Source organism: Sitophilus oryzae, unplaced genomic scaffold (genome assembly GCF_002938485.1).
Source record: "Sitophilus oryzae breed Bouriz unplaced genomic scaffold, Soryzae_2.0 scaffold_815_pilon_pilon, whole genome shotgun sequence".
NCBI classification, from domain to species: Eukaryota; Metazoa; Arthropoda; class Insecta; order Coleoptera; family Curculionidae; genus Sitophilus; species Sitophilus oryzae.
The window spans coordinates 676,677-701,874 of record NW_022147434.1 but is presented as its reverse complement, the minus strand read 5'-3'; the positions used below and the strand labels follow the sequence as shown (position 1 = coordinate 701,874).

General features: G+C 33.0%; 1 protein-coding gene across 1 annotated transcript in view; it reads right to left on the bottom strand.

Moving 5' to 3' along the window:
- Positions 1–25,198, bottom strand: part of LOC115889466 (extended synaptotagmin-3-like) — a 41,950-nt gene that overhangs the window by 12,488 nt on the left and 4,264 nt on the right. Inside the window, exons 3-17 of the mRNA XM_030909451.1 lie at positions 22,152–22,346; positions 19,644–19,817; positions 18,959–19,032; positions 17,309–17,375; positions 12,946–13,091; positions 12,504–12,624; positions 12,229–12,384; positions 9,734–9,819; positions 9,628–9,676; positions 9,485–9,574; positions 6,382–6,471; positions 6,130–6,319; positions 5,927–6,048; positions 4,000–4,066; positions 1,261–1,366 (exon numbers count right to left, since the gene is read on the bottom strand). Of these exons, the coding sequence (XP_030765311.1) occupies positions 1,261–1,366; positions 4,000–4,066; positions 5,927–6,048; positions 6,130–6,319; positions 6,382–6,471; positions 9,485–9,574; positions 9,628–9,676; positions 9,734–9,819; positions 12,229–12,384; positions 12,504–12,624; positions 12,946–13,091; positions 17,309–17,375; positions 18,959–19,032; positions 19,644–19,817; positions 22,152–22,346 (1,733 nt within the window). The remainder of the gene's footprint in view (positions 1–1,260; positions 1,367–3,999; positions 4,067–5,926; positions 6,049–6,129; positions 6,320–6,381; positions 6,472–9,484; positions 9,575–9,627; positions 9,677–9,733; positions 9,820–12,228; positions 12,385–12,503; positions 12,625–12,945; positions 13,092–17,308; positions 17,376–18,958; positions 19,033–19,643; positions 19,818–22,151; positions 22,347–25,198) is intronic.

Genomic DNA, 25,198 nt, shown 5'->3' with positions numbered 1-25,198 from the left:
GAAGGGAGAAAACATCCCAAAAGAGCCGAATCACGGTCTTTCTGCCGAGAAGCAAGGGGAAAGACACCGCCTACTTGCTGAGCCTTATCCAACTCCAATGCAAAGACATCGAGTTGGCGAGTCATCAATTCGAGGGAGGAGGATCATGGTCAGGAATAGGGCAATAGGAATTGACCTCAAATACAAGGAGGCAATAGAGAAAGAGGGATATATCCTCTATTATAAATTCGGGACAACACCGGTATCAGGTCTAAGGAGAGACCAAGTTAAAGAGGTGGAGAAAATAGAGACAGATCACTTCACAGGCGACCTCAACCGGAGGCAACCCCAACCGTGAGGGGGTATACCCTCGGAGGAGGAACATCTGTTTTCAGAGGAGGATGGGAAATACCCTGTCCCCCCTAAACATGGGTGTATACCCTTCCACAGTCTATAACGGAAGGAAGGGGGATTATACTGAAAACACTGCGGCTTTTTGTGCTTGTCGCCTTATTACGCCTAAAAATTTTTGGATCTTTTTAATATTAGTCCAAATCGTCGAGTTCATAGCTATCAAAGCTAAAACAATTATTTTTTATTGATAATAAAATTATTGTGATATTAATCTTAATTAATTCGCAAAAATAATTTAATTTTATCGATTACATAGGTATTTGTTTAAATATATTTCAACTTGTTTATAAATTCTACAATGCAGATACGCGTGTTTACAATATTCTTATAAACAATTAAAAGTAAACAGTATCATAAAGATACGGTGTTTTTCAAGGTGTTTTCCACAGTAATTTACTTGGAAATTGTTATTAAAATACAGATTCTTTTATCAGTCCATATAAATAATAAAAATTAGACAATTAGAGTAAATTAAGTAGAATCTCCAATATAATTTTCCAGACGCTATAAGTGTTTAGCGTTTGGTTAGGTTCTCCCCCGCAGTCTGCTCCTGATGTTATTACCCACTAAGTCCATCAAATCGTTGTGTGTAGGGTGCCTTTTAGACTTAAAGGGGCCCTACACGCAACGATTTAATCTGCATGCCAAATCGCGCAGTTCAGATGTTAAATCGATAGCGATCTTTTCACATTCAGATTTTATAAAAGATAATTTCGTCAGTGTATAGTCTAGTACAGTTCCGACCAAATCTGCGGTCTGTGCAGTTAAATAGTAAGATGCAGTTAAATAGTAAGAACGAGCCTGGTATTTATTAGGTAGTACCTCTGATATTAAAATTATATTATGTTAAAAAAAATATTATCTTACTTTACGCTGTCACTGTCGCTACTGTTGCTTGAAGACGATGATGAGCTAGATAAGCTCGAGTGTTCCGTTAAGTGGTTAGCCGTCGAACTGTCATTTTTTGGCTTTCCTAAAAGAATTATTATGAAATAGTAAGTATTTGAGAGAAAACAATACGAACTAGTATGCGTGCACTATAAAGATGACATTCGTTTTAGCCATTGGTTTAAAAAAAAACTACAGAATGAGTTTTTTAAATGTTACAAGGAAATTATCTAAAAAAGGAGTTATTTAAAATATTTTATCCACGACTCTTTGATAGCTGGTCTATCCATCGGGAGGGCGAGCGGCCTCTTGGTCTTCTTCCCGGAACCTTGCCCTGTATAATGAGTTTTTCCATACAGTCAGTATCCCTCCTCATAACGTGACCGAAATATTTAAGTATACGTGACTGTATAGAAGTTGAGAGGCGTTCTGTGATGTTCAGTTCTTGGATTATGGATTGGTTCGACGGGCAGAGCAGGGAATTCTGAGCATTCGTCGCCAACAGTACATCTCAGTTGCGTCAATTTTTTTCATTTCTGACTGTCTCATCGTTCAGGCCATATATTAATATAGGAAATATTAGGCAGTGAACAAGCCTTTTTTTTTAAGTGTTTAGATATGTTTTTGTCTCGCCATATCTTTGAGAGTTCACTGCCACGCTTGTCATTTCACATCTTCTTCTTATTTCCCCTTCTAACGATCCCGTGTTGTTTATAAGTGACCCAAGATATATATATATATATATATATATATATATATATATATATATATATATATATATATATATATATATATATATATATATATATATATATATATATATATATATATATATATATTGACTTACAACCTCAAAACGACCAATGCTCACAACATCAGGTTTGTTGTTGTTTTGCCTGTCGATAATCATCCACAAGATCACCCACAAGCCACTGCACAGGCTTGTACATGAAGCACAAGACAGGGAATTATGGAGACAAACCTCACATATCACCTAACCACTACATTCCTCTTGTAGGAATAAAGACAGAGAGAGAGATCCACGACTCGTCTATAATTTGATTATTATACATGAGTTTATGAAATAATAATAATATTCATTATTCACTAGTGAATAATGGTTTCATTATTCACCGCTTCCACGGATATCTCGATCCAAACTCCAAACAAGAGCTGTCAAACATTAACATTAATGTAAATAAATAATTTTCGTTTTAATTAGTTAAAGCTAAATTAGTTAGTTATGTTATGCTACCTAGTTAAAGAAGATTTCAATGTTTTGTTTCCATGTTACCTACTCGTTATACTCGTTCAATATTTTTTTGACATTAAAAATAAAAATTTATATTATTATAACTTAAATTTTTTCATAGTTCTGGATAAAGTATAGTATTTTACTCGTATATAATGGCTGTTATTCACTTGGATGATTTATGATATATATAAATATGATATACATAAACTTCATCCGCGTGAATAACAGCCACCATTATATGCTCGTTGAATAATATATATATATATATATATATATATATATATATATATATATATATATATATATATATATATATATATATATATATATATATATATATATATATATATATATATATATATATATATATATATATATATATATATATATATATATATATATATATATAATAGTAATAAATAGTATATATAATATACTATTTATTGAATTATTAATGTAAAATAAGACACTATCTAGACATTAGTACAACCACAGACCAACTTGTATAAAACGGGCCACACACTATACGATTTATTGTACTGCAGGTTGTACAACACAAATTTGATTCGACCGTTTGACAGATCGGGTGCAATGTTGTCCACAAACTTACACTACTGGTTTAATGTCTGTCGTAGAGTAAGTAGTTTCACAGTTGATTTTGTTTTGTTCGCCATGGCAATAGTGCTCGTTTTTTAGACGAAGATGAAGAATCCTCCCAAATATTGTAATTAAATATTCCAAAGTAGCATTTGCTTTTATTTCTTTTAATTTTTCTAACATATTCTAATAACTTGCACTAATTTTATGTTTGTTTAAGTATTCGTTAATTTTTATATCCGACAAACATGTATGGGAACAATATATTTCTATAAAATCTAACCAAAACTTTTCATTTTCTATTTTTATGAACTGAATTGTAATTAATTTACCACGAAAAATGTTTAAATTTGGTTTCAACAAGAAGCGCTTGCACACAAACTATCAATCTATCGTATCTACTATTGCGTTATATGACAGATTTTCTACATGCTGTACTTCCGTGTGATACGACCGTCTAACTGTAAGTTGTACTACAATGCCATTAACTATTCAATCATTGATCCAAACGGTCGAAACCATTTGGTGTTGTGCAACTCGTAGTACGACAAATCGTATAATGTGTAGCCCGTTTTACAACCAAGCTCGAAGACGACGAATACCTACAGGACAGGACTACTCTATTTTTATTTTATACCAGTGAGAGCAGTTATGGACCTGGTTGTGACGTGAAGAAGCTTTACCAATGGAATTAAGCGCTGTCATCTTTACAGAAATGTATAGTAAAAATTAACCTCTCTTGTCTTAAATTCATACTTTATACGAAAAAATAATAGCAATATATTTTAAATTATTTGTCGTTTATAACAAAGTAAAAATTGGACCCTGTATACCATAGCGATTAAAAATTAAGAATATTAATTTACCTGCTGGTTGTTTGGGTATCTTTATATTAGTCTCATCTTCATTTTTAGTTGATTCATTTTTCAGTATCTAGAAATTAAGGTAACCTAGGTTATTACTATAATATTATCCATTAGTCTAAGAGCTAGCAACGTTTTCGAGAAAGCATTTTAATTTTAAGAAAGCTAGCTCTTTGATATATGTATATTTTACTATGCTCTCTGGAACAGCGTGCAGGCCGTCTGGCTGCCGATACCCGTTGCGTTCACTACTGCGCATCGGAAGAAGAACCTATATTTTTTATTTAGTCCGTTAAATTCTAGTATTGAATATAATGTATACCATGAATATGCTGAATTTAGGAGCTAACATCAATAGTCAGTGCGACCTGCAAAGAGAAATATTTTCAAGAATTGAGCAAGTGAGAAAAATCTTCGTATGAAATCATTTTTTACAAGACGAGACCTCAGTGCAGAACTCAGAACTCGAATGGCCAGATGCTACATCTTCTCTGTGTTACTCTATGGATGTGCGAGAGCTGGACACTGGATTCACAGACGAAAAGAGAATAGAAGCTTTCGAAATGTATGTGTACAGACGGATGCTGCGAATCTCATGGGTACAAAGGATTACCCATGATTGACCCCTCCAGCGCATGCAGCAACAAAAAGAGATACTGAATAAAATCATGCAAAGAAAAATGCAATACTTGGGTCATGTGATGAGAGGTGATAAATACGAAATACTGCGCCTCGCAATAGAGGGCACAGTGTGAAAGGGAAAAGATCAGTAGAAAGACGTCAGAACTCATGGCTAAAAGATTTAAGGAGATGGTTTGAATGCTCGTCTGCGGAAATCTTCCGGGCTGCCGTTTCCAGAGCCACAATTGCCATTTGGATCGTCAACCTTCGGCAGGAGAAGGCGTGATAAGAAGAATTGAATATAAATCGAACAAGTCTCAATAGAGCAGCGCGTAGAGTTTCCGACTACGAACCGAGGATTCAGAGTTCGAGACTGGGTCAGGGCAAAAACTTTTTTATTTTATTTTCGTTTATATTCTAATAGTAAAGTATTAAATATTTGTTTTTTTTTGAATCACCAGAATTATTTAATACTTTGCTACCAGAATATAAACGAAAATAAAATAAAAAAGCGTTTGCCCTGACCTGCACTCGAACTCTGACTCCTCGCTTGAAAGGCGAAACCTCTACGCGCGGAGCTATGGAGACTTGGTCGGTTTATATTCAATACTAGAATTTAAAGAACTAATAAAAATATAGAATCTTCTTTCAATGCGCAGTAGGGAATGCAATGTTTACCGGCAGCCAGACATGCCGTTCCAGAGAGCATAGTAAACAATATATTAAAGAGCCAGCTTTCTAAAAATACTTGTTTGGCCGACGTTGCTAGCTCTCGTACTACATCTTTCATAAGAGAACAATTATTGCTGATTATTTACAAAAGTTTGCCCGACATTGGACAGTGACAGTTATTGGCAATAAACTTGACCACACATCGACTTCAGCACAAAACATCCCCCTTTAGAACATTTTCTTTAATGGCAATAACTGGGAATAGAAGCTAAACTTTGGGAACAGTCACCAGATGATCTTTCAGTCATTAAAGTATTAATTTTTGACGTATCAATTGAAGGGGGCCCTACTTGTCGCTTATTTGAATTTTATCTGATAAATTATATTCATTTGTATTTAAAATTTGTCAATATTTTTATTTCGTTTTATTTTGAACGGGAATATTTATTTGATGTTTGATTTTGGATGTTTTAATTATGAAAATAAAAATGGCATTCTTCTTTTCCTTTCATTTCACGACATGTAAGTTAAAGTTCTAAAGGAGGTTATTTTGTGGACTTAAACAAGATGTGTTTTCAAAATGATATTAAAACGCATAACAAATGTTTGAAACAAAAGTTCACATAAATCCCTTTACCTTCAAATTCATAGAAATGTATATTTCGCTATCAGTTTCACATTGGGACAACTTAAAAATCTTTTTGTGAACTGTAAAGTCGTCTTCATGAAACAAAGTATCGATGCTATAAATTACCGAACCTACAAATTAAATATCAAATTAACAAAAAATAAAACATAAATACTAAAAAATAGCAATAATATATAATCTCGTGTACAAACCTATTATTTTTTCTTCTTTCTCATTAAACAGTTTATATACTACATAATCATCCTCAGGGTTAGGGACTAAAAATATGAACCCCTCTTCCCAAACGGGATCGATTTGTTTCTTAAATGTTTTTGTCGTTCTTTGTTGTTTTCCCACTTCGATTTGAACGTAAGTATAAAGCTTCTCTGTGGAGTCCGAATCCTACAAAATTAGTAGATATTTTTTTATTTCACTGTGCCTTTCTCATTGTTTTGTTAACTTACCACATATATATTTGAGGCCGAGTCCACAAACACAGTTAGAATAGCGGAACTTAAGGACGGAACTTTAAGTTGTCGAATTTCATTCTTGATCTAAAAAGTATTGAAACCACACCTTAATAGAAATAGGTCGTTACAATTAGCTGTTCTGATTAAGGCGCGATTCTCACTATAACGTACCGTAACCGTTACGTAACGTACCATCACAGCCGCCGCGCTCTCTCGACAAAAAACATGAAGTAAATTGGAGATGGACGTTGACATGACGTAAAGGGCCCCACAGACGTCGTTCTTTTTCGGCAGAATTACTCGACGTGCAAAACTGTTCTGGTAATCCGGTCGGTGTGTGGCTGAAAACCGTCGTGATTGCCGGCGTTCCAAATAATCTGTTTTGACCAGATTTTTCTCGTCGGTTTTGAACGTGATCGTGCAAGTCGGCCCGTGTGTGGTATGCGTACCGGTAATCACGATATATATTTCTAAAAATTGGCAGTGTTGTACGTGATTTATGTATTTTATAAAATGGATGATTTGAGGCAATGCAGTAAACAATTTTTAAGTGAATTTATAGAAACGTACAGAAATTTTCCGTGTCTTTGGAAAATTAAATCTAGTGAATACGCAGACAGAGATAAGAACAAAAAGGCTTATGAAGTTATTTTAACCAAACTAAAAGAAATTGATTCAGCTGCAACAATAGACATGGTAAAAAAGAGAATTGACTCGATTCGAGGATCATTTAGAAAAGAACTTAAAAAAGTAAAAGCATCGATAAAGTCAGGAGTTAATCGCAATTCCTCCAACAAATTAATGTGAGAGAACTGTTTTCTTTTTAGAAGCCACTTTTTTGCCCATTTAGAGCGTTTTCTCTTAGCATATTTAGCTTTTATAGCTAAAACCGTTGCTAACGCCACTGTTGTATCCATAATCACGGCAATACTGAAGAAAGTCTGAATAAAATACTGAATAGTATGTGGGCGCCATCAAGTTCTTGATTACCCGAACAGCTTTGCGCGTCGAGTAATCCTGCCGAAAAAGAACGACGTCTGTGGGGGCCTTTATAGTGAGAATCGCGCCTAAAGAGGTTGCACTGTATTTACATATATGCTTCATATATAAAACTTAAAGAAAATACCCGTTTCGAGTTATTTTAATTTTGAAAAAAAGTTAAGCTAAAAACGATTTTTATATCAATCGACGCATCTTTTGGAGATCTAGAATGGTACCACTTCACTAGCTCAAAATTGTATTAAATTATTTTTGGAAAGTTAAAACTGTTTTTCTCCATAATTTCTCGCTTTGGAGTTTAAGGTTCGGAGAAGATGTAGTACGTGGTACCAATTCAAAACCCCAACCAATCATCCACTAAAAAGAAAACCTTAACGACTTTTTGTTTGCAATTATGGTTTTAGCTCTTATCCGAAATCTAAAACATCGATTTGTAAAAAAACAAGTTGTATTTTTCCGATATCATAATCATCATCATTTTCAGCTTATTAAACAATTTCCAATTATGGTTTGGTTTCACCGGAAATGACTGCAACTTTTGATTTTTAAATCGCACCCTCGGTATTTTTTTACTTTATTCGGTAGAAAATGACACTCTGAATAGAATGACATATCACATGTCAACTTTTGACATTTTCGCCTATGGTTTATTTGAAATTGTAACATGCGATTCATAAAGACAATTTGACTCGAAGTACCAAGTGTGTGGTATCAGATTATTCGTAAAAAAAATCTTTTTCGAAATATTCTAATGATCCACCCTCGTTCCATTTGAAAAAAATTGAGATATGATCAAAAATACGATTTGGGCATCTTTTAACCGGCCAGGGCAAGACACATTAGACGATCAAATCTATTTTTCCAATGCTCCTTGATTAAAAATTAGTGTTTTTAACACAGCCATGGCACTGTAGATTGACATTTAAAATACAATTTGTTTTTAAGCGAATATGTCAAAAGTTGACATATGATACGTCATGTCATTTTCTATCGAAGAAAGTAAAAAATAATACCGAGGGTGTCATTTAAAAATCAAAAATTGTAGTCATTTCCGGTGAAACAGGAAGTGACAGAAAACAATTGAATACGCTAATAAATCCTAATTTATGTGATATATACTAACATACCAAATGTCATTTTTTTTATCTAAAAAAATAAAAAAGTAATAGGCCACTTTTGAGACGCACCCGGTATATACCTCGGTATATACGGCGTCGTATAAATTTGCTACCTGCAATGTATGTAGAAAATTCGCTCGGTTTTTTATCGAGTAGGTCACATTAAAATCGGATTTCAATTTATTTCATTCTAGGATCGCTTGCGTTCGTCGCTTGGTACTCGTCACTTGCATCGCTCGTTCATAATCGAGCGAGGTCGGTCATTTCAATAATCGAGTACTCGAGCGAATTTTCGTTCGAGTTATCCCATCACTAGTTAAGATATTCTCCATCTATTTTTAATACTTTTTTAGTCCAGTTGTCCTGTCTAGTTGACGGAAGATTTCTTCTAGTGTTGCTGTAAACAGCTTTGGGGTTATCGCTTCTAATCTTTGGAGATTATCGCATTTTTGCGATATAATTTCCGGTATTTTATGATGCCATGGACCGTAATATACCAATTATATCCCATTCGTCGTTGCAAATAAAACATACTCTGTATTATTAATCATTAAACTAGAATTAACAGTGGCGCCGGGTATTTATTATAAATGCTTATTAGTAGAACTGCGTACATGTATAGATATTAAGGTGTGGTGTTACTTAGTTAACTTTTTTTTGATAAATAAATAAGCAATAAATCACCGTTTATTTATCAATGAGGACATAGCTGCTTGATCTGTTAATCTACTCATAATAATTCAAGTTCAAAAGATTCGAGGATTTCGATATACGAGATCCATCAATTGACAGAAAATTCAATAAAACAATATACTATTTGTTTGGGAACTATTGTTGTGCTAATTAGCGGTATACAAGTTTTAATGGACATTAATTTGTAAAAGATAATTTGGTATTTCTCATTAAATTCTCTGTATAATAACCTAACTAAATTTACGTTTATTTTATGCTTGTTAAATAAAATACCTTCCAGTACATACCAGCTGTAAATCGTCTCGAGTAGAGCTCAAAGTTAACCATGTACTCCTTATATGGACATGCCCATGTTTAACACCACGTAAATTGAGATACTAAAAAATACTAATATTAAACTTATTGTAGTTCTTCATAAAAATTGTCATACCATATCTCTATTTTGGTTGTTAACCAGGTCTGCTAAATCCACTTTTGTGCTTTAATTAAAAATTAAATTATTAGAACATATTAGAAATAATATAAATTATATTAACCTTCCCAGAGATTCATCTTCTTGAATTGTGTTGCAATCCCAAAGACTGATAAGGAGATTCACACTCCTTATTTCTTCAACAATAAACTGAAGCAATAATGAACTATTTATTATGTCATTTTTATTTATGTTTTCGAATATTTTTTAGAATTATATTCTTTTCATAATTTTGTATTCGGTATTCGGTTGAATATTGTGCAATATTTGACGGAATATCGAATATTAAGAAACATGGCCGAATACCGAATAGTTGCCGAATATTATTATACAAGTTGTTGATTGGTCTACAGCCACCAGACAATATTTCTAATTTAATAACATTTGAATAATAATTATTTTTATACAAGGCGATAAAATGGTATTTTATCGTCGACCGCAAAGATTATTTGACCAGCGATTTCATCGCTCGTGAATTAATTTCCGTTAGATTAGGTCAGTTGCATTATCGTCTCAATGCAATTTTATCGTTGTGTATAAAACAATATTTTTTTCCATAGCGAATTTCGTTTTAAAAAATATTCAGAAATTATTATTTCAAGGAATATATTACGAATAGAAAAAATATTGTGCTGGGTTGGCGTTGGTTTCTATGTAATATGACAAATAAATAAAGCTGTCTCTTTAGTTGTAAGTTTAGAGTCAATATTTTTTAATTCTCTTTCGTGTCGATTGCTGATTGAATTTGAGCCAGAAATGGCTCAAAACGAAATAACTAAATTACCAACAGATATTCAGGCTGAGGCGACAAACGCCACATCCAAACTACTTCCATTTAAATCCCGAATAACTTATGAAAAGGAATACAAACATTTTCAAAAATTAAAAACCGTGCGACAAGAAATAAAATTTTTAACCTATCCTCGCTGTTAAAGTATCATTTAATCTATCCTTGCGGTTAAAGTACTATTTTATATACTATTTTTGATAGATATAAGACAATTTTAACAGTTGCTATGGAAAAAAAGTGTTTTTCTTTACGAGGAGTACCTATTAGTATCTAGACTTATAGCTAGGTTGAGACATGCTAAGGTTGAGACATGCTAGACAAGCACGCTCGTGTCCCACACTTTCGTGGATTACGCCTCATGTAAACAGTAGAGTCGTGAAAGAAGAATCGATGGGAATCAATACGAAAAATCATGAATAAGCAAATCAAATGTGTTAGATATTTGCAAAAGAAGTTGAGGTAAAAAAGCACATTTTGCATTATTTTCTTATTAAAGATATTGATTGATTTCCGATCAAAATCTTTGTTGCACAAACAAAGTTCGAATGTTTAATTACTACATTTTTTTTAATATGTTTTAGTACATAATTATAAAAATTAACTTACATGTGCATAAAAAAACCATAATTAAACCATAACTGAAATAAATATAAATTGAATTTTTATATACAGTACGTCTGTCCGTTCTGTAGCTACGGTATCCGTGAGAGGGGAAACGATATTCTCTCAATGTTTTTCATAAAAAATTAGACGACGCGTCCCATCAATAAAAATTCGACAAATTTGCAAGTAACCAATAAAATGAGTGGGCGGAGCGATTTGCGGTGACGTACTCGTCAAGACGACGTATAAAATATATTGCTGTTTATTTAAATGTTTTTTGTCCGCATTCCTTTCATAGACACAGATCCAGTAGACGAACTGTACAGTAATGATACTCGCAAGCAAATTAGAAATGTCTGACGAAAAATCGTAATTATCGGCAACTCTCTGCAGAAATATTGGCATGAATGACACAATTAATTATTTTTACTCATCCAGACGCATATTTTAATTACAAACAAAAAATTTACAAACTCTATACAGGGTGGTGCATCGTCCTTAGAAACGTAGGGAATCCCATGCATTTTAGCATTGTCAAATGTAATTTGTTATTCTATCTACACTACTACGGTATAGTACCTACGCTTAATATCCCCGAAATGTATTTTTCTAATTTAAAATTGATTCGAAAGAGGCAAAAGCCTAATGTTTAGAAAATACAATTTGACGTTTACAATATTATAGGATGACAACTTAAGGTACGTTGGCATCTCCCTGGTTTTGCATTGTTACCTGTTCAGTTTTAATTTAAAAATAGATGCAGTTTTTCTTAAATTACTTAAAATTGGCTTGTCCAAAATTGTTCAATTTTGGCATGTGTATTCAGCATAGGCGGACCCTTAAAAAACCTATATACGTCTTAGCTGTACAATTAATAGGAGAGCCAATATTTCGACAGTTCAAAATTTCCATGGGATTTCCTATTTTTTCAACGATGGTGCACCACCCGGTAGAAGACTGGCACGTTTGTCGTGTAAACAGCATACGATCGCTGGACGATTTTCGTTTTTCACCAATGGCTTTTTGGTACTTTTGTAGCTCACGAAAATGTGAGACACGAGCGACTTCACTACCCGTGTCAACCTAGATTTAATTTAACTATTTGAGATTTGTTATGCGTTAAATCTTTCTTCTTATTTCAAAAGCTACATAAAATACGTCTTTACCTCGCACCAATAATCAAATTTAGGTCTAGTAGTTTGTTCCATTACTGAAGTTTGGTATTCTTGATTGCCCACAGAGAGTATAGCATACGGATCTGTCAATAATATATCAGTTTTGACAAGTTTGGAGGCTTGTATCAAATGTATCCTTAGAACTCCCTAAAAGTATGTATCTTTAAAAAAAAAAAAGATAAACAGAATAGTTTTAACCATAAAAGTACGTATACATATTTAGTTTCTTTGGTCTTAATTATTTTATTCTTTGATTAAAAATTTACCTTGGGCCGAGGAATTTTAATATCCTGTTTGGAGATTTTCTTACTAAACCTCATCGGATATTTATTTGGTAGAACTATCACAGACGAAATGCTATCTAAAATCATCTTTTTCAGAAGCTGCCTGGAAAACAATAGATGAAGTTACATCTTCATTCGTTTTTTTAGAAAGAAAATATGAAGGGTTAGGGAAAAACAGACGATGTCACAAAACTGACTTTTACAGAGAAAACTGATTTAATGTTGCCAAATATCATGTTAAAGATACAAAAAGTGATTACTGTATGCATTATTATTTGGGCATATGTGTTATAATTGAATTACAATTTAGCTTGTGTTGTGGGACTTGCTATACTCAACAACAAGGTTTAGCTAATTACTTTAAAATTCCTATAAAATGGACATAGTTGTTTTTTTACCTTACCCTTCAAGTGGAAATACTTACTTAAAACCTGGAAACTCTAGAAGTCCACCTACGCCGTCCAGATCGAAATCGATGTCTGGTTTATTTAGAAAGAAGGCTTGGAATCCGCCTGCAAGAGGCAAAACATCTATCAGGGGTTTAATTATCACTCTCATTTTACCATAGAGCTGTAAAAAATAAGGGTTGCTATCATTAAATAAAAGTTAGGAGTCAAACACAAAACGTGTTTTATTTGGCTTTTGTCGACAAACTTGAAAGCATGTGATTTTTCCTCGCTTATTTTGAATTATTTTTCGTTTATTTCAGTATTGCTATATATTATATCCAGTATAAAATGTTTAAACATAGAAAAAAGACCCATCCACAAAAGACACTACTTTTCAAATTACTAATTTTGATTATATTAAGTAGGAAAACCACCTAAGGTATGCATTTCGGATACCACATGCCATTTTAAACATATTTTGTGTATAATCTATACACATATAAGTTTATCAATTTTTCTTTCAACACTTTTGAGACACTTAAAATTGTTAAGTAAAAAATTGCAATTTTGAAAAACAGTAAATACCTAATATATTTTTTTTGTTTCAATGCAGTTTTTTATACAAAATTATATCAATTCTCTTTAAGAAAATATGTTACTTCAAATTAAAAATGTATAGTATTTGATTAAATATTATACAGGGTACATTATACAATCATGACAAATATAATCTTCAAAAAATTAATATAGTCCGGCAGCTGAACCCGGATTTTTCCCTGAAGTGCCAATTGTGGGATTAAGTTTTTTTTATGACGGATTATTATAGATCTATATGTCTATTTTCCATATCCGGCTGATGACAAGCTGTCACTCTTGGGGAAATCCAGATATACAGGGTGTCCCAAAATATAAGACATAAAAATGTATTCGATAGGTTTTTAAGCTTTAGGCCTTAATTTTTGTGTGGGTTCGTCAATTTATTGTATTTATATGTACTAAATATAGGCTTACCTTTACCAATATACAGGGTGATAAAAAAAATAAAACTTAAATCTACATTTTTCCGATTAATATTTTTCTTGTTTTTAGAACTTTGTATCTTAAATTGAATTCAACACTCATTATTAGCATTAATAATTTTAGGTTAAGGTTCGAAGGTCTTTGAATTACCGATGATTTTGTATTTCCATTTCAATGATTCTGTGAAATGTTTAACACATATTTTTAATAATTTAGAGTAAAGCAATAACATTGAGTTAATGAAGTCTCAACAAAAATGTTAGCATAGAAATATAGGACTTTTCATTACAGTTGCTGATACTTTTAGTTTGTAACCTAAAGTATCAGTGAAAAGAAATAATATAAATATCATAAAAAATTTCATTAAGGCTCCATTAAATCAATTTTATTACTTAAATAATTATGTTATACTAAATATATCTTTTTCAGGGTGATGAAGGAAAATGCTTAGTTTGCGGATATCAGTGTCCTTAATTAAAGCCTAATAATTTATAAGCCCTGCAGTTCGCAGTTGCAAGCTATAGTTGGCCGTTCCAAGTTCATGAGATTCTAAATCTGATGGAACGGCCAACTGCGACTACTGACTGCAAACTGCAGAGCTTATAATTTAGATTTAAAGGTCTATCCCAAGGCAGAAAGATAACAGTGATTTCTCTTTCAGATTAAAATTTGATTGTAACAATAATACCTAGTTAAACATGAATGAAAAGTGTTTTTTTGACTGGAAGCTTTACTGTCAGAATAAAAGTGAAAAACTTTCAGTTGCTAGTGCACAACGCATAGAAATTATTATAAAGTACAGCAAAGTGTATCAAGATGGTAAATGTGAAGAATTGGAAGAGAAGATCACTACGGACAAGGATTTTCGTTTACGATATGTCACAGAAGTTGCGTTTCGACGTACACATCCAAAACACATTTGAAAAGGACCTTATCCCCGGACAATGATATTAACAAGGCTGGAACCTCAAGTAAGAAAATGCAGCGACGTTTAGAAGTGCCAATCTTTATCTTCAAAGAAAACTGTTTGTTTTGTGGACTAAAGTGTGAACTAGAAAAAGATGAAAAGCATCCACATCGATGGAGAGCGGCCTTCCAGTTCCGCGATTTAGGAGACAACTTTAAGAAAATGGTAATTAAAGAAGCGATTTTGAAAACCTGTATAGAAAGGAATGATACCTGGGCTTCTGAAGATAGTCTAAGCTTAACGGGCTGTGTAGCAGACCTACATACAGTAGACGCCAGATACCATCTGGATTGTCAAAACAGATTTATGGGCCAAAAAGCTATTTTGTTAGCCAAACGACGATCAGGCCAGAATAACGACGAAGAAGATATTCCATATAATCAAACCGTGAAAGAACTACTGGCAGATAAAGAAAGAATTTGGAACTCAGTTGATATAAAAAACATTTATTCTCAACAGGGAGGGTATATTCTTACGAGAAGTACTTTAATTAAAGCACTTAATAATCAATTTGACGATCTTGTAATACTTTTTTTTAAAAAGATGCCAACGGAAAGCATTTGTGCCAGTGTGAAGCCAGTGTGAAAGTGCCAGTCCGTGTAGCACAAAAAGATGTGGGTGTAAAGGTGCCTATAGATTGCCTTGCACAGTGTTTTGTATGTGCCATGGGAACGAACATTGTTGCAACGAACTGACCCCCGCTGTACCGGCTAATGATAATGAGGATGAAGATGTTGTGGTTTCCGATAAACCAGTTGATTCTGAGGTTGATACCGACTGATAAACTTTAATGTTTTATGATATGCGTGTTTAAAATATTTATCCTAGTCCTTCAAAGGAAGTAATGTTATTTTTGAAATACCCTGTATAAAAAATGTGTTTGTTATTCTTTTACTCATATATTAGGTATATGTATATACATACCTACACAGTATACATAATACAAAAATTTAATTTTTCGCTTTACCTTCAATTAACGTGAATATATATTATGTTTTTTTAATCACCCTGTATATAAGAAGTTTCGTTATCACTTATACCTATAAAAAAACCTACTTTAATAAATAAATCAATATAAAAAACATTTTTTTACGTTAAAAACACACAAAATAACTCGATAACTCGAATAACACTCGATTTCACATACTTGATAATGAATCACCCTGTATCTTAATTTCCCCAAAGATGCCACTTTGTCATCACTCGGATATCAAAGTAGGACATCTATAGGTGATAAATCCGTTTTCAAAAAAACTAATCCCAAAATTTTGGGTTTACCCCAGCGCACAGTGGTTCCCAGATAGATCATTACTTAGAAATATTAATTTCAAAATGTTTGCATGAAACTGTTGCTAATACTTTTCTTATATTCCCCTATAAACGATACATAATAAATAACAAAATCAAGTAAGCCTAGTGTAGCCCTTTTTTTATTAGAAATGTCACATTTTTGCTACTGGTATCAAGCTGACATAAACAGTTTTCAGATAACGCCAATTAATTACTTATTTTATTAAAATTGATAAAAGCTGTTGTCTTTTCTGTAATGGACGTTCGAAAAGAAGGTAAAAAGAACTGTTTTTTCTTTTTTGCACTTAATTAAACCTAATAAAAGTAATATTAGTTTATGGCAATTTATTTGAAGGCAACAAAAATAGTATTTTTACATTTTTGCTTGTCACTCTTTAAGACTTTTAACTACTTTCCCTTTCAAATTCTCTTAAACGGCATCATAATAATTGTTGCTTAAAGTATATTGCATATACATTAATTGTCACTGGCTGCCGCGAATTGCCGCCGGATCTTGTACCGGGTGGTTAAAGATTGACTTTTTGTCTTAAAATAAAAGTAACTTATTTTTTCCTCTTTGTGTCAACTTATTTCGTGGACACACTGTATATCAATTGACAATAAAATTGTATTTATAAAATGAAACAACTGTCTCTTTTATTTTTACATTTAAAATAAATTTGACCTCTTCAATATGAAAAAACATGTACATATGTGCAAACATCATCTGTATACTTTTCCGAATAGTTAGAACTTAAAATGCAAATCACACGAACAGAACTGGGCCCAATTTTATTAATACATATTACATTGAGTTTTTTATATACTTTTATTTAGCATTTCTTATCAATTTCTATTAAAAAAGGTGCAGTCAAGCTATATCTAGATATGTAACAGTTATGACCGATGACCGCGCAGCTAATTAAGGGAAACCACTGTGCAGCGGCTGCCGGACTAATAGAAAGATGACAATTTTATCTCTGTGAAGAATCTGGAAAATTGAGATTTGTATCCACAATTAGATCATAAAAAAATAAATAGGGGCGCGGGTGAAAGAAAGTCTATGTAATATTTTTAATTGTCTTTTTTATACTAAAATAAATCAATAAATTTAAACTAACCTGAAAATCCTTAATATTTCCTTTTAACGTTCCATATGTAATAACTATATGGCAGTCACCAGCGTACCTATAAAACAATGATAATTAAATAGATGAGATGACAACTAAGGAGAATATGTCAGAGATATCAGTAAATCTATTTCGATAGTTTCAGAGATATTAAAAAATAAATCAAAAATATATATTTTTCAACCCTTCTTTAAAAAAATATTATAAATACAAGAACTGTTCTGAAATCAAAACTATATTAGATGTTTACTTTAGATGGTCTGTAAGGACAGACCATCTGATTTAGTTCTGTTCGTAATCGTAAATCATACAGGATGTTCAATATTTTACGCCAAACTTTCAAAAATATAAAATAATTTTTCTTCGTTTTTTTAAATGGAACACCCTGTATATTATTTTTCTATTTCATGGAGAAATAAAAAATGAACATTTTTTGTATTTAAAGTACTTAAAAATTTTTAATAGTTTTCCGGATACACGCAGTATTATTTCATATGGCGCTTTCAATGGTAAAATACGAGAGAAAAATCATTGGGTGACTTTGATAAAAATTTACTGTGGAAAATACCATATAAAATACAAAACCGGGAATATCTGCGAAACCGTTAAAAATTTTGAAATACTCTAAATGCAAAAAAATGTTCTTTTTTTTTTAATTTTCCATCTATTGAAAAAATAATATACAGGGTGTTCCATTTAAAAAATCAAAGAAAAATTATTTTATATTTTCGAAAGTTTGGCGTAGAATTTTAAACATCCTGTATCATTTACGATTTCCATATTTATAGCAAAGTAAGTAGAGACCATCTAAAGTAAATATCTAATATAGTTTTGATTTCAGGACTGTTTTTGTATTATTAATTATTTTTTTAAGAGAGGCTGAAAAAAATATAATTTTTATTTATTTATTAATATCTCTGAAATTATCGAAATATATTTACTCATGTCTTAGGATTATGTAAAGTGATCTGAAAGGAAGCCAAAAATGCAATAATATACAGGGTGTTCCATTTAAAAAAATGCATCCCGATCCACTCACACTTTTTTGAGCCACTCTATAGAAGTCAAAATATTTTCTTGAAATGCATCCTAGTACATACTTCAGGTTTGCACTTAAACAAAATTCCCAAGTTTTTTATTTTAGGAGCTACAGATGCCCGACGCACTATTGCCGGACCCTGTATATTCAATTAAGGAATTTTTTTCACTACATAATTTTATGGGGACATATCCGTGACAGTAGAATAAGCGATATTAAAAAGAAAGTGATATTTGGGACAGGTCAGTTCTTTTTACATATTCTCACTCAATGATATTATAGTATTGACTAGTAGATACAAATTTAAAAGTTTATTTTTTTTTCTTTTTCTTAAACCTTTAGTATATATAATATTAATAATATTTTTTTTCCGTTCTTGGGTATGAGGTTTTTTTTTATTAATTGAAAATGGAAACTTTTTTTTTATTATGCGACGTTTCGCCTCATCATAGAAAGCCCACCATGATGAGGCGAAACGTCGCATAATAAAAAAAAAGTTTCCATTTTCAATTAATAAAAAAAACCTCATACCCAAGAACGGAAAAAAAATATTATTAATGTTATACAAATTTAAAGTTAATAATTAATATATGTCTACTTACGAGATATCCATATCCAAAACGATCTCATCTTGTGAAGTATGTTCGTAAACAATTATACCACCAATTCTAAAAGGCTAAAAACAAATCCTTGATGGTTCTGAGCAGAAAATGACTATATATAATGTTAATTTTTCATAATTCAATAATATAAGCCGGTCCAAGAAAAAAAGGGATGATTTCATCATAGTTGACATCCAAAAATTGTCAGAAAAGGCATATTATAGTGTCATGGATTTTATCGCTTTAACAGACTATGAATTTGCAAAAGTTATTATAATGACTATCATATATTGGAATGATTATCAGTAGCATGTGATAATATTTTTCTTATTGTATAAGGGTGCATTTTCACGAGCCAACTGATCAAGTCATTTGAATTCATTTCGTGTATATAAAAGATTAATTTAAATACAATAATTGATTTGCATCATTTTTTTTTGTCAATCTCTAGGATCTCAAATGTCGCTATTTTAATTCAACTAGCCGAAGTTTTTTGATCTAAAATATATAAACTCGAAATATGCTTTCAAGTCAGTTGTATTCCTGTGACTTGATCATTTCAGTTGACTCGTGAAAACGAGCGGAAATTTTCAAGTTCTTTTTTATATGCATTTTTTAACTGTAAATTGTTTGTATTGAAAAATATACAATAAAGGTACGCTATGAAGAAACACATATTGCTTACGATTTTCCCAACAAATAGTCTTTCGAAAAATAGGTTTTTATTTCCCAATTTTTTGTTCAGTTTGTTTTGTAACATTTCTTTAATAACGTCGTGAACATAATTGTTTACGTTTGGCCATAACTGTCTAATTATTCTATTCGCCCATTCTGCCCGTTCCATGTCTGGAAAGCATACCTAAAAGTATAAGAGAGTGAGCTTGTACTATTGATTATAATAAGGCCAAAATGGATACTTGGCCAATTTTAAAACTAAGCAGCTATTTCGTAAACTCACTAAAAGCGCTGTTATTTTGAAAGAATCCACCTATTTTTGCAAAATGCCGTAGCAGCTGGATTAAAACTGGTTAATTTGTAAACTATATACGTTCATTTTGGTTAATATACAGGGTGGTCCGAACTGTATTCCGGAAACTACTGCAGCATATTCTTCAGATAAAAATAAGTAAAAAACTTCGTATAAATATATGTCCTAAAATGGCTTAGTTTTGGAGATACAGGGTGTAGAAATTTCATTTTTATTTTGATTTTTTCCAAATAAATAATTTCTGAAATAACGTCAATATTTGGATGAAAATTGGTGTCTGGGAGTTTTTTGACATGAGAAGTTTGGATTTTGATGTCAATGATCATGATTCCTACTAGTAGAGGGCGCTACCTTTATATTTTTTAACTGGTTTGAAGAGTAATAACTCTTCGTCCGTACCTGTATAACACTACTGAATAAAGAAATATACATTTACGACATTTTTTACGTAAAAAATGTGTCTTGGTAAAAATCGCTACGAGTAATGGTTTTCGAAATATTTGGAATCGAATTTATCAATGCCTCTCATCATTGACATAAATTAAACATGTTGACTAAATAGTTATTAGACTGAAATCATAAATTGAAATGATTTTGAGCCAGAAGTTCGACAGGTAGTGGTTTCGAATCCTACACCCGGCATTTCATCAGCCGGCTATTTTTATTAAAATAAAAATAGTTTGGTTACCTATTGAGCCTTAAATGAGTACTTGGGATTCACAACCCTGAGGTAATAATAGGCGGTTGAAGCGTAGTGCTAGCCACATTACCTTCCTTGTATACCGAACGGCTCTAGCATGGCAAGCTGTACCTTGCTACTCCCAAGGCATCAAACGCTATATACGGGAGCTATTATTATTATTATTAAGTACAACAGAAACTGTATTATCATCATTTATTTGCAGACAAATTTATGATTAATTTAAAAAAGTAAAAATTTCACCAATTTATTATTTCAGTGAAATATCTATCTAACTCAACGTGTTTATTTTTCGTCTATAATGACATGTATTGACTATTTCCATTCTAAATATCCAGAGAACGGTTGCTCGTAGCGATTTTTACAAAGAGATAGTTTTTACGTAAAAATTCACAGAGATATACAGTTTTCCCTCGGTAGTTTTGTACAGGTACGGACAAAAAGTTATTAAGTTTCAAAACAGTTAAAACACATGTAGGTGGCGCCCTCTATGAGTAGGAATCATACTGATATAAAAAATCGAATTTCTCATGTCAAAAAAATTCCTAGGCACCAATTTTCATCCAAATATTGACGTTACTTCAGAAATTATTTGGAAAAAATCGAAATAAAAATAAAATTTCTACACCCTGTATCTCCGAAACTAAGCATTTGAGTACATACATTTATACCAACTTTTTTACTGATTTTTATCTGCAGAATATGCTGTCGACGTTTCCGGAATACAGTTCGGATCACCCTGTATATCAATCGGTTTTAAAACGTTTTTCGACGTCTTCCGATGCCATTGCTCCCTATCTGACCAGAGGTCGTCTTCGAGCTCTCGTTCTTTTAGAGTCGTGGTTCTTTTAGAGTCCAGCTCTTGCGTGGTCTACCCCTTTTTCGTCGTTCAGCTGATGTCCAGCTGAGGATCAGTTTTGGAAGCCTCTCTTCTGACATTATTTGTACCTGGCCATATCATATTAGTTGTTTCGTTTCTCTTCTGGATTTACCTGCGGCCCGTCGCCAGAAATCCATTTCTGTCACTTTCAGGGTGCGCACGGCCTTATCTTCTAGCTGCCATACCTCGCTGCCATAGCAAAAGATGCTTTTAACTATTTTATCATTTTGGTTAATGTCATGATTAATTCAACTATTGTTTTAATATTAACAAATTATTTCAGTTAGTTTTTAATAACCATTTATGATTTTGACTAATATTATAACTCCATGAGTTTTAGTCGCCCAAAACATCAAGTTTTCTAGCTGGTATATAAACAGAGCTGCAAGCTTATAGACAAGTCTTTTTTTTATTTAAATCATTTAATGACTTTAGTTGTTTGATTCGAAGTCATTTTTCAGTCTGACTTAAGTCTTTTTATAAAAGAGTAAAATAAGCATAGTAACCAGTCATATACGAAACTATCTGCTGGTTACCCGCTATTTACAGGGCTTTTGGTCAGCCCACTTGATGGATAGTTTAGAACTAGCCAAGTATCCATTTCAGCCGTAACATAACTACTTACCCATGATGGTAAATTAGACAATGAGCCAATAACATCTTTTTCGCCATTCGTAGCTAGTTTTCGATGCAAATCTCTTCTTGTCAATTTGGATTTCAAATGTAAATCTTTTGCAATATCTAATATCACAGCCAGAACTATCCATAATATAGAGTACTGAATGTATCCTATGTAGTAAGCCACTATTGCTAAACCAGCCTATAACGAATTCAAGCATATAAGAAAATATATATTACATAAAAATCAGGCGATTGCTTGTTAAAAAATAAGGGTTGTCATACAAAAAATTGATGTGATGACTTTCTACAAAAGTGCGGTAGTTCCATTCACCAGAAGGCGAAGTCTGAAAAACTTGAAAAGAATCGAACTAGATGGAAAAGAAATACTGCCATCACAGGAAGTCAAATTTCTGGGAATAACCCTGGATAGTAAGCTTTTCTATGGAACAGGCATATTAAAAACATTAGTAGCAAAGCCAAAAGCCACATGCTTTTATGATATGAAGATTTTTATATATGCACAGGCTCTTATGATATGAAGAAGATTGGCGGGAAATAGCTAGCGGGCTGCGTTCTTAACATTTTGCGCTGGATGTATACCATGATAGTAAGACCCATGGTTACATATGGAGCAGTTGCTTGGTACATAAAACTAGAGCAACAGGATAAACCTGTTCAAAATGCAGAGACTGGCGCTAATTCCATTCGAGAAAATGGAGAAACACCAGAACACCTCATTACTGAGTACGCCGAGACGACAACCATTCGTGCCATGAACTATGGTACAACTGGCAATAGAAAACTAACATCTGTAAAACCATTTCAAATAATGGCTATTGGCAAAGTCTTGAGACTGTATGAAGGGGGACACAATAGATCACAGGAGACATGAGAACATGCCCAATAGCAGCAATGGAGGTCATTCTAGACATAACACCATTGCACATTATCATCGGTAGATATACCAATGCGACAATGATTTTAATGGTTATTGACGAAAACAGTACTGGGAGAATTGTCAGCACAGGAGCTTGAAACACCCTTAAAAGGGAAATTCCACTTCTCCAACTCGCAGTGGATGACACACCTCACCAAATATGTACAACTTTGAAAAACATTCCACTGTAGTATTGAGCATTTAAAAAGGATTGGAAGAGAGAAAATTTTGCTTAGCGGGTAAAAGACCATACCACATGGTATACTGATGCTTCCAAAACCCAAGCAGCAAAGGGATAGGAGTTTTTGGGTCGAAAAATAAATACTCCGAACCAATAGGCACCTGCTCCAACATCCATGAGATATATCGAAAACAAGAGTCATATTATTCGATAGTCAAAAAGCGTTAAAAGCAATCAATTCAGTAACCATCAATTCGAAGTTGGTGAAAGAATACCTAGAGAAGCTGAACAAATTAGGCAAAGATAATAAAGTCCTTGTACTCTAGGTGCCAGCCCACCAAGAGATGAGAAAACACGAGGCAATGAAAAAACAAACGATCTAGCTAGAAAAGGAGCAAACACTCCACTAATTGGACCAGAACCGTTCTGTTTCCCAAGTAGTAATCAACTTAAAGCGGACCTCAAGAACCTAAAAGACTCCATCCGTAACCTGGAATGGGAATCCCCCAACGGTCTAATGGTACGTTTAGACTTGAGCACGCATGCACTGATCCTCCGCGAATGCCCAAGTGTAAACGGTTGTGCGCGCACGCTCACTCTGAATCTGTCTGTGCGCGAGCAGCCGCGAACGTGAGCCGTCTGGTGTCGGTTTTTGGTCGGTGCTCAAAGGGATTTTATGTATGCGCGAACGCTCAGTTTGCACCGGCAATTTGTTTTGTCTGCGTTCGTGCGTGCGTGTGTGATTTTTTTTCTTTTTCTTTATTAAAATTATGGAGTGGATCAATGAATCTTCGTTATTATTAATTGAAGAATATGGAAAGTTGCCAATATTATGGGATGTTAAACATTCTTTGTAGAAAATAAGAAAAAAACGCATGGCAAGATCTTGTAAATAAAATTAATATTGAATATGTCGATATTAATGAAATTGCTATTCGAAAATTTGTATCTTTTGTTCGTAATTTTTGGTGTTATTAAATTTTGTAAATATTCAAAGTCGGGTCTGGTCATTCTTGTAAAGTTTTTGAACTGATCATAGCCCTCCTCAGACACTAAGTTGTTGCATCAGTAAATTATATCGATTTCTAAAAATTTGGGTTTGCCACCAGCGGCGATGTTTTCGATTTTTCTCCATTTTAATAATTAAGCTGTGCATAACAAAGATTGCAGCCTCGACTATTTCTTGGTCGTCAATTATTTTTGCCAACACAACTCTGCTGTGCGCGCACAAATGGATCACTTCATTCGTCGAAAAATAAGTTTTTAATTTGAACGGAGCGGAGAGCGCGAACGAATGCGGTGCGCACACGCTCAGCTCGTGCGTGCTCAAGTCTAAACGTACCATAAGACACTCGAAGAAATTTCTCAGAAATTAGGACCGAGAAAAATCAAAGATGAGATCCATTTAAGTAAGAACGATCTTCGGATTATCAAGGGGTTTTTAACAGGACACTGTCTCCTCAACGAATACCTGAGTATATTGAAGCTAAGAAACAACGGCGCGGCGAATGCAGATTCTGTGGGGAAAATGGGGAAACACCAGAACACCTCATCATTGAGTACGCCGAGACGACCACCATTCGTGCCATGAACTTTGGTGCATTTGGAGATAGAGGCTAACCTCTGTAAAACCGTCTCAGATACTGGCTATTATCAAAGCCTTGAGACTGTATGGAGGAGGACACAATAGATCTGAAAGGTCGCCATACACTCTACATTCTAAATTCCCTCGGTGTACAACTAACTTTTAAAAAACTGGCTTATTTAATACCTGAAGGGGTTAATTATAGTGAGTCACGCTAATAAACGCACATATTAATTTATAACGTATACAATCATTACGGGTAATATTAAGTAGATTTAATTGTTTATGACCTTGAATTTTGACCTATAATAATATATAATTTTATAAGAATAATTATAGTAGTGACAA